General features: G+C 35.6%; 1 protein-coding gene across 2 annotated transcripts in view; it reads left to right on the plus strand.

Annotated features, from left to right (window-relative positions):
• SPPL2A (signal peptide peptidase like 2A) overlaps window positions 1-16766 on the plus strand; it is a 56117-nt gene that overhangs the window by 24298 nt on the left and 15053 nt on the right. For both annotated transcript variants that reach the window (XM_027554023.1, XM_027554024.1), the window contains exons 6-12: window positions 1290-1441; window positions 5390-5486; window positions 5922-6023; window positions 7900-7981; window positions 8518-8592; window positions 12371-12427; window positions 13112-13214. In XM_027554023.1, coding sequence (XP_027409824.1) covers window positions 1290-1441; window positions 5390-5486; window positions 5922-6023; window positions 7900-7981; window positions 8518-8592; window positions 12371-12427; window positions 13112-13214 — 668 coding nt within the window. The remainder of the gene's footprint in view (window positions 1-1289; window positions 1442-5389; window positions 5487-5921; window positions 6024-7899; window positions 7982-8517; window positions 8593-12370; window positions 12428-13111; window positions 13215-16766) is intronic.

Below are 16766 nucleotides of genomic sequence, written 5' to 3' on the forward strand. Positions count from 1 at the left end.
ATTATTTTAACATGATATAAACCTAGAATATATTTTCCTTCAATAAATTACATGGTATAAATTGAATATGAATATGTAACCTTTTGGTTATTGTGCCCTATATGGGTTCTGTGATAGAAATGACCTTAAATAAATGTTTGCAATGAATTTATCCAAAGGTGGGCATGTTTTCCCACTCAAGTACCACTTTTGTTAAAACTCGGTTAATACCCTGTAATCTGGCTCTACAGTTTCAGGGAAATACTGTGTGTTCCTCCTCAAACCTCCCTGCTCCTTTCCCAGGCAGCCTCCCTAGAGTCCCAGATGCATGAAATAGTAACCATCCTGATACCCAATTTTCTGATAAGAAAGTGGCATGTTGATAAATAAGCAGTTTAGCAAATGTACTGGTTGATAGAAATAAATCTTTTTTTAACCTAAAGTTCATATTTAGCCCAGACCTGGTGAAAAGGATCAGGATATATGAAAAAAAAAAAAAAAGGAACACCATTTTACACTTAATCTTAGCCAAAAGGCCAAGAAGCGATCGGAAATACCATTTTAGTAGACCAGAGTTGAAGGGACTGGTGCTGGAAGAGTACGTTAGTGGCTTCTGTATAACTGGGAAGAGACAAGGAGACAGAACTGAAACTGACTGTTCAATAAAAGAAGCTTGTGACCCTTTCCTCTTCAGCTCCTGTGTCTGCCTTTCACTATTTGTGTGACCCCAGAAGGGGTAATGGGAGAATTAGAAACAATATTTTGCTACCTTGAATCAAGGTGTAGGACAAAGCTATGTCTTGAACTTCTTTTGAATCCTTCATAATATGTTGATTAGCACCAGACTTAGAGTAAATACTGAGCTGACTGATAGAATAAGTTAGTGTTTGACATTGAAGAGAAGCTAATTTTAAAAGTAGTTTACTATCTGCAAGTTGGTAATATTAAGTGTAGTGTATAAAAAGAATTGGTTTTTATTTGAAACATTACATCAGTGTAGTTTCCAAATTAGATAATATAAACATCACCAAAAACATTAATTTTTTATGTAATAAATATCTTCTGTTTCAACAGTTTTGTCTCCAGAAAAAAAAATAGTTTCATAAGTTAGTGGTTAATAACACACCAACTCTGAAGGGTAGAATTATAAAGAGTTTTTACTTCTAGATTAAGTATTTCTTCATGGTGTATAACTTTTTAAGTATATTAACTTTGTAATCAGAAACAACTTTAAGTTAGTATTACAGATAGATTTTAAAAATAACTGTACATGGCAGAGATTGCTGAAGTTTCTGTGTGTGTTTATCCAGGGAAAACATGAAGGCAATGACAAACACTGAAGATAGAGAAATGAGGAAAAAGAAGGAAGAATACTTTACTTTTAGTCCTCTAACAGTTATAATATTTGTGGTCATCTGCTGTATTATGATGGTCTTACTTTATTTCTTCTACAAATGGTTGGGTAAGAAATCATTTTATATTTGCTACTTTTTAGCATACAATCTTTTCATTTACTTTGCCAGATTTATCTTTTCCTTTAAGGCATTCAACTGGAAAACTTAAGTGAATAATTAAAAAGTGATAATAACTTTTTAAACTGTCGAAAATGTTTAGGTCCCTGTTACTCTGGGATTAAAAAAAAAATTCTGATTTAAAATATACTGTGACTCAAAATAAGAACACTTCTTCATGGACAACCTGAAAGAATTGCTACGGTCCCTAAGTTTTCCTCTCTGCAGATAAAGCGTAATAGACAGGTATCTAAGCAGACTGAGGATTTCTTGGTAGCTATATACAGTTACATGAAATCTAATAGAAGATTATTCAGATTATGAATTTATTGCTTCTGCTTACTCTAAAGTGTGATTGGTCCTTTTTTTCAGTTTGCAAATCAAAATGTATTGCTTAAATTTTGTTTTACTTGTGTGAACATTTAAGATCATACTACATCTAAAAACACACAGGTACTTGCTTGTAGTTTAAAGAGTAAATGATACTTTTTCCTTTAGGAAGGAAAGGGTCATGGCTTGCCCATCCCCTGAACACTCTACTTAGTGTTCTGATAAGATGGAAATTTGCCATTTGTGGCCAACATGTAGCAGAAAGAGAAGGGAGCCCAAGAAAAAGAGTGTGCCTAATGAGAATTAGCAAAAACCCTTTGTGAAAACCACCACAGGCTACAAAATGTTTATTTAGAGAATAATAGTATAATTTTCTAGAGTAGAAAACTAAGGCCTCAGGTTAGTTTCACTTTAGTTTTCAATTTCTCCTCTCCTATGGTAGCAGTTTTGAAACCATACTTACATATATTTCCAATTAGAAAAAAATTATTCTTGGAATATCACTCATATTCAATATGTTGTTGGGAGAGTGGATACGAGTGTGGTATTTATATTACGTCGTCATTGCACAGCTAATTTTTCTGTTTTAAATTCTCAGCCTTCAATTGTGTGTCTGACCCTCAGTTAATATATTTAGTGGTCTTTGATAGAACAGAGATTTCTCTACTTTACCCTAAAGCACGTTTTAGTTTTTGGTAAGGGATTTCCTTAAACTCATCACTATTTAAAAATTGACCCTGTTTGTAATTTTCAGTGTAGGAGGAGGAAGATCATTTTAAAGCTCTTGGTTATCCCATGACGTGGGGTCTAATTATGACTCTAACAATGGTGTGTGATATTGTAAAATTTAATATACTTTCAAATGGTTCCTTATGGCTAAAATTGATGCCATTTCTTAATACGTTCAATGTATTAAATTGCTAAGATTCTCCATGCCATTTTATGTTAAGTCATGCTCAAGAAAATAACTAAAGATAGTTATATTTACCAAATTCTCTCTCATACCAAATCATTTTCTTAGGTATAGTAGGACACTAAAACTCTGGTATGGCTTCCACAGCATGACTTCCACTAGAGTTTAAAATCTTGGTTTGGAGACCTTTGGTGGATGACTAAACAAACTCAACTTGGCAATCTTTGATTGTCAGTCTTACTACTTAGATTGTCATATATGTGCAATAATAACAAATAATAAGCCAATGAAAAAATAATTTGTCCAAGATCACCAATTAGAAAGTGATTAATTTACTGCCCCTTATTTACTGTCTGTAGTTTGCTGTCTTTTCTCACATACAAAACAAAGTTATAGTTTTCTGAAATCTAGTGGAATTTGCAAAATTCCATTAAAATGTGTATTTCCATTGTATAATTTTGAGAAATTTCACAAAGCAATACTTTTAGAGCATGATAATTTCTTCCTGTTTTTAACAACAGCAAGATCAAATGTTTTTAATTTTAAGTAATTTTCAACCAAGTATAGCTAATATAGAAAAACATTAGTGAATTTCAATACCTTAATATCATATCTAGACAATGAGGTTTGTTTAAGTGGATTTGGTTTTACCACATGTAAAGTTATTAGAGATGAATTCCACCATAGGAATATGTAGACTTCATGATTAATGTCTAAGGTAGGTAAAAGTTCTCATCTTTAAGATTTTTAAAAATATTTTAGGGACTCATGTATACCTATGGCTGATTCATGTTGATATATGGCAAAAGCCACCACAATATTGTGAAATAATTATCCTTCCATTAAAATAAATAAATTTTTTTAAAGTAAAACATTTCCACTAAAAAAAAAATAAAAAGTATTTTAAGTGGTTTATTAATTCTTCCATTTAAATATAAATGTCTACAACTCATTTTATAGACATCTTTACCAAACATGTGACTTTGAATCATTGAATGATAAAATGCACAGCTACTAACATAAATCTAGCAATGTTTTCTTAGGTCAGTCTCTGAAGGCAAAAGAAATAAAAGCAAAAATAAACAAATGGGACCTAATAAAACTTAAAGCTTTTACATAGCAAAGGAAACCATAAACAAAACTGAAAGACAGACTATGAACTGGGAGAAAATATTTGCAAAAGATGCAACCATCAGGGGTTAATATCTAAAATACACAAACGGCTCATACAATTCAATATCAAAAAAACAAACAACCCAATCAGAAAGAGGGCAGAAGACCTAAATGGACATTTCTCCAAAGACAACATACAAATGACCTATAGGCACATGAGAAGATGCTCAGCATCACTGATTATTAGAGAAATGCAGATCAGAACTACATGAGGTTTCATCTTACACCTGTCAGAATGGCCATCTTCAAAAAGTCTGCAAATAATAAAATTTTTGAGAGGGTGTGGAGAAAAGGGAACCCTCCTATCACTGTTGGTGGGAATATAAATTGGTGTGGCCACTATGGAAAACAGTATGGAGGTTCCTTAAAAACTAAAAATAGAGCTAACGTAGGATCCAGCAATTCCACTTCAGTGTATTTATTCCAAGAAAACAAAAAAGTAAATAGAACCTATATATGCATTCTTATGTTCACTAGGGGCTTCCCTGGTGGCTCAGACAGTAAAGAATCTGCCTGTGTTGCAGCAGACCCAGGTTCAATCCCTGGGTTGGGAAAATTCTCTGGAGTAGGAAATGGCAACCCACTCCAGTATTCTTGCCTGGAGAATTCCATGGACAGAGTAGCATGGTAGGCTACAGTCCACAGGGTCACAAGGAGTTGGACATGACTGAGCAGCTAATACTTTCTTTCTACTTCTATGTTCATTGTGGCGTTATTTACAATAGCCAAATTATGGAAGCAACCTAAATGCCCATCAATAGCTGAATGGGTGAAGAAGGTATGAGATATATATATAATAGAATATTACTCAGTCATTAAAAAACAATGAAATAATGCTATTCGCAGTAACATGGGTGAACCTAAAGATTATTATGCTAAGTTAACTCAAACAGAAAGACAAATAATATGACATTATGTATGTGGAATCTAAAAAATAATACAGATCAGCTTATTTACAAATTAGAGAGACAGCCATAGTAAAGAAATTTACAATTAAAGGGGAAAGAGAAGGGATAAAGTAGCAGTATAGGATTAACATATATACCCCACTATCTTTTATAAAGATAAACAATGAATATTATATACCACAGGGAACTATATTTAGTATCTTGTAATAGCCTATATTGGAAAAGAATCTGAAGCTGTACACCTGAAACTAATCCAGTATTGTAAATCAACTGTAATAGTAAAATTTTTTAAAAAAGAAAAAAATTGCAGAGCCAGCTTCAGCCCTTAAAGAAATCCTAGTAGTGTGTAGTGGAACTGAAACAACACATGAAATACCACCCTTAAAGCTCAGGATCTAAGTATAAGTATGTTCAGTGTAGTAACCAATTCAGATTATGATATGGTCACTGCATTGAAAGTATTATTATCCGATAAGAAAGCTAAAGAACTAATATTAATTGTATAAAAGTTTTCTTACCATGTTTCTTTATCGTGTTTCCTCTGTTCTCGTATAATTTGGTGTCTTTTTTTCTAGTTTATGTTATGATAGCAATTTTCTGCATAGCATCAGCGATGAGTCTGTACAACTGTCTTGCTGCACTAGTTCGTAAGATACCATGTGGACAATGCACGTATGTATCTCTTGTGAGAAAGCCCATAATGGTTTTTGTAATTTAAAACAATACAAGGAAAAGTAGGACCTGTGTTGTAAACCTGTGAAGTCCAATATACATGTTGCTATTTTAATTAAAAATAATTAAAATTAAATAAAATTAAAAATTCACTTGCCCAGTCCCATGAGCCACATTTCAAGTGCTAATTAATAACCACATGTGGCTAATGGCTGTGGTATTGGACAGCACAGATACAGAGCATTTTCATCAACACAGTTCTATTGAACTGGTGAATATTTTATTATGTATCATTCATTGTAGTTAAAGTCAAGGCTTTAAAATTGAGGTTTCAAAAAACTTTCTTGTCACTGTGGCAAACATTCATTTGGTACATTAAGTGAACACTGTATTTCATCTTTAGGGTAAATTAATGTATTTCAAACTGTCTTTTAGGATTACCTGTCGTGGCAAGAGCATTGAAGTGAGACTTATTTTTCTCTCTGGATTGTGCATAGCAGTAGCTGCTGTTTGGGCTGTATTTCGAAATGAAGATAGGTATGAATACTCATTGTATTTCCTTTTAGGTTAGACTCAGGAGGGGTTGTGTCATATCTTGCCTTGATAATTGTTCATTATGGATTTTTTTTCCCCCAGAACATCCTAGTCTTGAAACATGCCAAATACTTAAATAAAGAAATCTTGTGCTAATGGATTTGAGGTTGTCTAGAGAAGGAAATATAAACTAGGATTTAAACATCTAAACTGAAATAGGCTCCAATAATACACTTATTTATGGTATAGCCACACAGTGAAGTGCAATGCAGCTGTCAAGAATGAAGATTTCTGTGAATTGATATGCAGTGATTTCCAGGATATATTTTTAACTGAAAAAAGCCAAATATGCAAGAATATCTAGCATATGCTACCTTTCATGTGAGAAAGAAAGAAATATAAGAAAATATATAGGTTTCTGTCTATTTGCAGGAAGGATAACCAGAAAATAATTTTAACAGTTCATTAATAAAATTAAAACCCCAAAGGATTTAATAGCCCAAAATTTAGGAGGAGAGTTCATACAATTGTAGGCAGCTCCAAGTATGATAATCAGTTGGTAATTATTCATGCTAGTTGTCAATTTCTGGTGGAGTTTGATATATAGCTCTCATTTCCTTTATGCTTTAGCTATCTGGAAGTATATTAACATCGTATCCTTTGTTATGAGCTACCTTTGTAAAAAGAGACATGTAAAATTCAAAGATTAAGGATAAAGATGCACTTTTGTCTGATACACTTTCTCCTGAAGCAGGCTTTCAACTTTTTCTTAGTGCAGTAGTCTTCATTATTCTCAGTTCAGTCGCTCAGTCATGTCCAACTCCTTGTGACCCCATGAACCGCAGCACACCAGGCCTCCCTGTCCATCACCAACTCCCGGAGTCCACCCAAACCCATGTCCATCGAGTCGATGATGCCATCCAACCATCTCATCCTCTGTCATCCCCTTCTCCTCCTGCCCTCAATCTTTCGCAGCATCAGGGTCTTTTCCAGTGAGTCAACTCTTTGTATCAGGTGGCCAAAGTATTGGAGTTTCAGCTTCAGCATCAGTCCTTCCAATGAACACCCAGGACTGATCTCCTTTAGGATGGGCTGGTTGGATCTCCTTGCAGTCCAAGGGACTCTCAAGAGTCTTCTCCAACACCACAGTTCAAAAGCATCAATTCTTCGGGGCTCAACTTTCTTTATAATCCAACTCTCACATCCATACATGACTGCTGGAAAAACCATAGCCTTGACTAGATGGACCTTTGTTGGCAAAGTAATGTCTCTGCTTTTTAATATGCTGTCTAGGCTGGTCATAACCTTCCTTCCAAGGAGCAAGCGTCTTTTAATTTCATTGCTGCAGTCACCATCTGCAGTGATTTTTGAGCCCACAAAAATAAAGTCAGCTACTATTTCCACTGTTTCCCCATCTATCTGCCATGAAGTGATGGTACCGGATGTCATGATCTTAGTTTTCTGAATGTTGAGCTTTAAGCCAACTTTTTCACTCTCCTCTTTCACTTTCATCAAGAGGCTCTTTAGTTCTTCTTCACTTTCTGCCATGAGGGTGGTGTCATCTGCATATCTGAGGTTGTTGATATTTCTCCCGGCGATCTTGATCCCAGCTTGTGCTTCCTCCAGCCCAGCATTTCTCATGATGTACTCTGCATATAAGTTAAAAAAGCAGGGTGACAATATACAGCCTTGACTATTCTACTAGAACAATAAAATATGGAGACTGTAAGAGGTTTTTCTGTTGTTATAACTGCTACTTAATAGTTGAATAGTCAAATCATAGCAATTGAACAGTATTGCTATAGTGATATTTTTCTTTTGAAATGTTCCACTTAAAAATAACTGAGTAAAACAATAGAGTAATTTCTTTTGATTTTAGGTGGGCTTGGATTTTACAGGATATCTTGGGGATTGCTTTCTGTCTGAATTTAATTAAAACACTGAAGTTACCCAACTTCAAGGTAAAGTAGACTACTTTGCTAGCTAAAGTATTGTTTTCTTTTTAAAACAATTTTATAAAGGTATAATTTACATATAATTAAATGCACCTATTTTAAGTGTATAGATTATTGAAACTTTACAAATATGTAACTTTGTAACCACTATCCCAATCAATTATAAAATATTTCTTACCTCATCAAAAGCTCTATTATGCCCTTTATCAATCAGTCCTAATCCCCAACCGAGGAAACCACTGATTTTCTACATAAAATATTTTTAATCATTCACATAGTATGCCAAATTCATATAATCTATACAAGACTAAAATAAGGAAGAACATTTCTTTGCTTCAATGATTCTTTTTTAAAAGAATGGGTTGAAGCAGATAAAATTTTAATGTGATTTATAGAATAAAACTACAAATAGCAATAAACATTAAATGCCTTAAAAAATAGTGTTTAAATGTATGTTACATGTTTATTTGTATTTGCAAAATAATATCTCTTAATTTAAATATGAGAAGTTTGACCTTTAAATTTATTTCTTTCTTCAACAGTCATGTGTGATACTTCTAGGCCTTCTCCTCCTCTATGATGTATTTTTTGTTTTCATAACACCATTCATCACAAAGGTATGATATTTTTTAAATGCATAAGAAACAAACTAAATGATTAGAACCTTAAATGTGCTCTTAGAGTATTGATTTTCCAGATGTTTACCATTGACTGGGTTCTAATTCTCTTAAGAGAATTGTCCCTGAAATTGGTCTTTTAACAGAGGATATTTTTAAGGCTTTACACCATTTTGCTAAAAAAAAAAATGCCTCCTGATTGATGTAAACATGAGAAGGTCTATAAATTTTATTCCTACACATTTTAAAGTAACTTTTCTTTCTATTATAAAACAATAAATATTTGCTGTAAATAATACAGACTGCAAAAAAGAATGAAAAGATGTCATTGCTTCTTTCATTTCTGTAACCCTAGTGTCTGACTAAGAAAGAGCTCAATGCTGGAAGTCTAGAGACCTAAAGTGTAGACCTGTAATTTTATAACCCTGAGCTGCTTAGTCACTTAGCCCTCAGTTTCCTAATCATTTGAGTGAGGGAGTATTGCTAGCATTCTATCCTCTGTTTCTATCAGTAGAATTCTTTCGGTTGCTTCTGCAAAAATCCAACCTAACTTTTCTATATGAAAGAGGTCCTGTCTATTCAGAATATGTGCAAAGGCCAGAGAGGAGGGCCTGTCCTCAGGAGAAACTAGACCCAGGGCCACATACTCTTCCTTCCTGCTTCTGTCCACCTTTTCATTGTCTCAGACTGGCTTTTTCTATGAAGTTAGAATCGTAGCAACTTGAAACTCCTAGGTCATCTATTCCTAACTATACCACTAGCTCGTCAGTAAAATCATGGTGCTGTCCTTAGAATAAGGGAGAGGTGTTGGGTAAGTGTGGTAGTCCTTCATTATTGGCCCAGTTTTTCTACCTTGTCCCTATTCCTATCTCATGAATATATTACTAATTATTGCTTAATTCTTCTACTTTTCCCATTTTGAGTCTCATTTTCTAACTTTATCTCATTTTTTTATCTTTTGTCGCTTTCATATATTTAGTATTTTATAATGACTGCTTTTTCCCCTAGTAGTTCTTTGTTCTTTAACCTCTGCATTCTGAAATATCTGCATTTCTGATATTGGCTATGATGGCATAAGACAAACATATGCCCCATTGGGGAGCTAAAATTGCAACTAGGTAACAAATGTAGTTGACTGTCTCAAAACACTAGTACCTTTCCATGCTTTAATGGTGACCACCTGGCTCATTGACTTAATTTGCAATGGTAACCTAAAAAAGCATAGAACTAGTATTAGGAATATAGCAAAAGCTGTTAATTTACTAAAGCATATTTTGAAGTTCGTTCTAAACTTGTTCTAGCTTGTGTCAATTTATCTGATTTAAAAATGTTTCTATGAGTCACTCCATCACAGATCTCATAATGAAAATAAAACACCCTCTCTACAAAACCGTTCCCATAGGTCAATGGGTAGTCATACCATATGACTACCCGTTTAGGCTTCCCTGGTGGCTCACGCGGTAAAGGATCTGCCTGCAATGCAGGAGCCCGAGGTTTGATTCCTGGGTCGGGAAGATCCCCTGGAGAAGGAAATGGCAACCCACTCCAGTATTCTTGCCTGGAGAATCCCATGGGCAAGAGGAGCCTGACGGGTTACAGTTCTTCGGCTTGCAGAGTTGGACACGACTAAGTGGTTAACATTTTCATACCATATGACGCTTACATTGCACGGTGAACATAAAAGCTATAACTAAACTCTTCTAAAAATAAATTTTCCATTATGTTTTAACACTAGTATCACTTTATAAATGCCAAACTTGTCTACCAGCAAACTATGTCCATTCTGTTCACATAAAAATGTCAGGATTTTAAAGGTATGTGTGGTAATAGTAAAGATGTCTTTGAGTCTTCTTTCTTCTGTGCTTAGGAAATTTTTCTTCTTTTTTTCCATCTTTGATCCCACTGACTAGAAATGTGACTTCTAGTAATCTGATCCAATGGAAAAGATTGACGTGCTCTTTGGAGTTCACTCTTGTAGATTTACCTTAACACTGTCTTCTCAGTCTGGTTTGTTAGGCAAATCAAAATGAAAATCAGATACATGATTTCTGATTTTTGTGGTTTTCACTGAAAATTTCAAGAATTAAACATTAGACATTCTAAATAACTTCTTGACCCTGGTATTAGTATATTTTTAATGAGTTGGCAGGGCAGGTAGCCATAGGAGTACAGGTAGTAAGAGCCTGTCTTTTTTTTTTCTTCATCTACCACCATACTTTGTATAGTGTCTTGCAAATAGTAGTTTCTCAGGTAGATATCTTTGAATGTATGAGAGGATGTCAGTAATGGTCTTCAGTTAAATGTTTTAAATAACAATTTGAAAATGAACTAAAATAAACTCTTTATCTGGAAATTGAATCACATCATGGGCATTTCCTGTAAGCAACTGTATTTAATATTAGTTTATTTTCATAAACTCCTGTGATTTAACCCTTCTGTAACCCATATCTTAACATGAGGAAAGGATTTCTGTTGCCAAGGAATTTATTCTTTTTTCTACTCAACTCGGGTATCAGTGAAATCCTCTTAAAAATAAACTCAAGTAATTTATTCTATGCTCCCCACCCACGTGGAAAATAGTATAGCTAATTAGTCAAATTCTCCTAAAAATTCAGCATTTATTTATCTTCCCATGACCTGTTTGGGGCATTATTTTAAGTGTAAGATGGTTGCTCATGCAGTCTTACCTTGCTACATCTAAATGTTTCCTCTCTCCCCAGTAGACTTTACTGTCAGGAAAGAACTTTTTAATGAATTTCTCACACAGCCCACATAAAAAGACCTTAGACATGCACAAGGAAAAAATTCTGCTAAGGTTAATGTTTTAATTGGTGTATTAAGAGCAGGCAAAGCTGAAATTGGAGAAGAGTCAGGATAGAGAAATGTTCTCAAGTTCTTTAGGGCTTGATCTTTTCAAGTTTGGCTTCATTGTTAATGTGGTGAGTAGACAGAAGGTTAAATGTATATTTAAATAAAGTCATCTATTTATTACAAATCTGTATATGAAAAATTTCAGTATTTCTTCTGTCCCTGTTCATTGTTATTGCTAAAAATGACTAATGACACATAGTATATGCCATAATATAAGTAAAAGCCCTTAAAATGTATAGCCCATAGAAGAAATGCTAGATATTAGTTGTCAATATAAATCAGTGCTCAAACCTTCAGTTGAATAATTTTTGTGTGGTTTATCTGTAAGTTTCTCTTATTTGTTGAACTCTAATAAAGTGGAGTAGTATGCTAGGTGAAATTTGTTTTAGGTAACTCCAATTTTTGCTATCTGCTGCTGCTGCTAAGTCACTTCAGTCGTGTCCGACTCTGTGCGACCCCATAGACGACAGCCCACCAGGCTCCCCTGTCCCTAGGATTCTCCAGGCAAGAACACTGGAGTGGGTTGCCATTTCCTTTTGCTATCTACAGGGACCATTTTAGGAAAATCAGTCTACAGATGACTTTCCATCAGCTTACAGTAGGCCATAGCTGTGGCAGTAGATCATAAATGTGCGTGTGTGTCCGACTCTTTGCGACACCAAGGACTGGGGCCCACCAGGCTCCACTGTCCATGGGATTTCCCAGGCCAGAATCCTGGAGTGGGTTGCCATTTCCTTCTCCAGGGGATCTTCCCAACCCAGGGATCAAACCCATGTCTCTCGAGTCTGCTACATTGGCAGTCAGGCTCTTTACCGGCAGTGCCACCTGGGAAGCCCTAGGTCATGAATACTGGAAGATTGTTCACTTTTAGTGATTGAACAATTTCTTTTACCTTTCTTAATTTTAGAATGGTGAGAGTATCATGGTTGAACTTGCAGCTGGACCTTTTGGAAATAATGAAAAGGTAGGGGTGGCAATTAAGTACAAATGGCTGCCAGTGTATTTGTGTGTGTCCAGTTAATAATTTTGCCTTCCTGTGTAATTCATTGGTCATGTAGTGCATGTTAAGGTATTGTAAAGCTTTGTTTCTCACAAAATATAGCCCTTTTGTTAGTTATTCTAAATTATTAAATACCTATTGACTTGGGTTTCATCCTAGAATGATGGAAACTTGGTGGAAGCCACTGCTCAACCATCAGCTCCCCATGAGAAAGTAAGGATTGTATTTCAGATATGTTCATTGGACTTTAAATCATACCCTCTCAGACAAGACTCTTCTTTGGGGAAAAAAATCTAGATTGTCAAAAAAAAATCTCTTTCAAGGCCTGAGTCCTCTATTTTTGGTAAAAAGGAAAGAAAAAACGTTAGATATGGGGATACTGGATTAATACTCTTAACTCTACATGTGTGTTGGGTTTTGTTTTTCCATAACTGCATATCTATGTCTTTCAAGCTTTCTATACATTCAGAGTATATATATGTTTAATTTATGTTCTCTGATTTCAAGCTTTTTTCCCCTCATTTTCTAAAATGTTAATTTTAAAACATTAAGTTATTCTAACATCAGTCCTTCCATTTCTGAAGATGTGGGTAAAGATTCCTAAGAAGTTTATTGGTGGTCTCTCTTTTTTTTTTTTTGTAATTACAGTTACCAGTAGTCATCAGGGTACCAAAACTGGCCTATTTCTCAGTAATGAGTGTCTGTCTCATGCCAGTTTCAATACTGGGTTTTGGAGACATCATTGTACCAGGTAAGCAATTGTTTGTAACAATTTAAGTGAAAATAGACTGATGATTTAAATTGTCAGATGTGCAGTATCATATATCAGATGTTAAAAGTTACCTGCTCTTTAAGTATTTCTGGCTAATGCTAGAGTGACATTCAGTGACAGGAATGGAGAAAAAGTGTTTTGATGGGTAGAAGATAAAGCCCAAATAGTAACAACCAAAGTATATCTCCCAGGGCTCAAAAAATGCCTTAGAAGAAGTAACTAGGCTCAATTTGACCTCTTCCCCAAGAAAGTATATAATAAATCCCCTTTAAAAGTTGAGTTTAATAATGCTAAATATATTATAATTTCTGTTACTTATGTTTTAAAACAATAGTTATTTGTTTAAACTAAGTTATTTGAACTAAGCAAGGTCGTGATAAAGAGGAAAACACCATAGAACAACAGCTAGTAGGGCACTATAATACCAAAAAAATAAAGTGTGTGGTGGAATTGATTGCTTTCTACTAGAATGTCTGCTCTAACAGTTAATGCAGTTTGGCCTATTTTCCTCACTGGGCTACCTATAGAATAAACTTAATCCCAGCCCAGGAATAATATAGTATTCAGTTCAATTCATCGCTCAGTCATGTCCAACTCTTTGCAACCCCATGAACCGCAGCACAACAGGCTTCCCTGTCCATCACTAACTCCTGGAGTCCACCCAAACCCATGTCCATCGAGTCGGTGATGCCATCCAACCATCTCATCCTCTGTTGTCCCATTCTCCTCCTGCCTTAAATCCTTCCCAGCATCAGGGTCTTTTCAAATGAGTCAACTCTTCTCATCAGGTAGCCAAAGTATTGGAGTTTCAGCTTCATCATCAGTCCCTCCAATGAACACACAAGACTGATCTCCTTTAGGATGGGCTGGTTGGATCTCCTTGCAGTCCAAGGGACTCTCAAGAGTCTTCTCCAACACCACAGTTCAAAAGCATCAATTCTTCAGTGCTCAGCCTTCTTACAGTCCAACTCTCACATCCATACATGACCACTGGGAAAACCATAGCCTTGACTAGATGGGCCTTAATTGGCAAAGTAATGTCTCTGCTTTTTAATATGCTGTCTAGTTTGGTCATAACTTCCTTCCAAGGAGCAAATTAAAAATTTCATGGCTGCACTCACCATCTGCAGTGATTTTTGAGCCCAGAAAAATAAAATCAGCCACTGTGTCCACTGTATCCCCATCTATTTGCCATGAAGTGCTGAAACCGGATGCCATGATCTTTGTTTTCTGAATGTTGAGCTTTAAGCCAACTTTTTCACTTTCATCAAGAAGCTCTTTAGTTCTTCTTCACTTTCTGCCATAAGGGTGGTGTCGTCTGCATATCTGAGGTTATTGATATTTCTCCCGGCTATCTTGATTCCAGCTTGTGCTTCTTCCAGCCCAGTGTTTCTCATGATGTACTCTGCATAGAAGTTAAATAAGCAGGGTGACAATATACAGCCTTGACATACTCCTTTTCCTATTTGGAACCAGTCTGTTATTCCATGTCCAGTTCTAACTGTTGTTTCCTGACCTCCATACAGGTTTTTCAAGAGGCAGGTCAGGTGGTCTGGTATTCCCATCTCTTTAAGAATTTTCCACAGTTGATTGTGATCCACACAGTCAAAGGCTTTGGCATAGTCAATAAAGCAGAAATAGATGTTTTTCTAGAACTCTCTTGCTTTTTCAGTGATCCAGCAGATGTTGGCAATTTGGTCTCTGGTTCCTCTGCCTTTTCTAAAACCAGCTTGAACATCTGGAAGTTCACAGTTCACGTATTGCTGAAGCCTGGCTTGGAGAATTTTAAGCATTACTTTACTAGTGTGTGAGATGAGTGCAATTGTGTGGTAGTTTGAGCATTCTTTGGCATTGCCTTTCTTTGGGATTGGGTTGAAAACTGACCTTTTCCAGTCCTGTGGCCACTGCTGAGTTTTCCAAATTTGCTGGCATATTGAGTGCAGCACTTTCACAGCATCATCTTTCAGGATTTGGAATAGCTCAACTGGAATTCCATCACCTCCACTAGCTTTGTTCGTAGTGATGCTTTCTAAGGCCCACTTGACTTCACATTCCAGAATATCTAGCACTAGGTGAGTGATCATACCATTGTGATTATCTTTGTCATGAAGATCTTTTTTGTACATTTCTGTGTATTCTTGCCACCTCTTCTTAATATCTTCTGCTTCTGTTAGGTCCATACCATTTCTGTCCTTTATTGAGCCCATCTTTGCATGAAATGTTCCTTTGGTATCTCTAATTTTCTTGAAGAGATCTCTTGTCTTTCCCATTCTGTTGTTTTCTTCTATCTCTATGCATTGATCGCTGAGGAAGACTTTCTTATCTCTCCTTGCTATTCTTTGGAACTCTGCATTCAAATGGGTATATCTTTCCTTTTCTCCTTTGCTTTTTGCTTCCCTTCTTTTCAAAGCTACTTGTAAGGCCTCCTCAGACAACCATTTTGCTTTTTTGCATTTCTTTTTCTTGGGGATGCTCTTGATCCCTGTCTCCTGAACAATGTCACGAACCTCCGTCCATAGTTCATCAGGCACTCTGTTTATCAGATCTAGTCCCTTAAATCTATTTCTCACTTCCACTGTATAGTCAGTCATAAGGGATTTGATTTAGGTCATACCTGAATGGTCTAGTGGTTTTCTCCACTTTCTTCAATTTCAGTCTGAATTTGGCAATAAGGAGTTCATGATCTGAGCCATAGTCAGCTCCTGGTCTTGTTTTTGCTGACTATATAGAGCTTCTCCATCTTTGGCTGCAAAGAATATAATCAGTCTGATTTTGGTGTTGACCATCTGGTGATGTCCATGTGTAGAGTCTTCTCTTTTGTTGTTGGAAGAGGGTGTTTGCTATGACCAGTGTGTTCTGAACTCTATTGGTCTTTGCCCTGCTTCATTCTGTACTCCAAGGCCAAATTTGCCTGTTACTCCAGGTGTTTCTTGACTTCCTACTTTTGCATTCTAATATAGAAGTAATTAATAATGTTTCTCAGTCAGCTGGTAGTGTGTCCTTCTTCACTTTTCTTACTGTCTCCTTGTGTACTAAAGGGCTGTGCCTAGGTAAAGAGTACTGGCTCTTCTGAAAAAGCCCTGTCATTGACATAGTAAAGCCAGATAGAGAAACACGTATTGTTGCCATGTGAGCTGGATGGCAAAGTCCAGTGTAGCAGCTGTCTTAGGCCAGTGAGACTCCTTTCATGTAATTAATAAGGTAGGGAATGCTTTCTATTAAGTAACCTTAAAGTTCTTGAATATCTTTAAACTTACCCTTCTTTTTACCAGTCCCACAGCATGTGCTATTAAAAGCACATAGCATAGAATTGGTGAAAACAATATGCTAGCTAATAAAAATTATGTTTTTAATGGCTTAGGAAAATGTTTAATATATGGTATTAAGTTTAAAGAAATCAGCATATAAAATTTTGTCTGGAATTTGAGGTACTTTAATGTTCTAATGATGCAAAAATGAATGTTAAATACAATGCAACATGTACTTTTACCATAGTTAACAACTGAATTTGTATTGCTATTGTTATTTTAA

Source organism: Bos indicus x Bos taurus, chromosome 10, assembly GCF_003369695.1.
Source record: "Bos indicus x Bos taurus breed Angus x Brahman F1 hybrid chromosome 10, Bos_hybrid_MaternalHap_v2.0, whole genome shotgun sequence".
In the NCBI taxonomy this organism is placed as follows: Eukaryota; Metazoa; Chordata; class Mammalia; order Artiodactyla; family Bovidae; genus Bos; species Bos indicus x Bos taurus.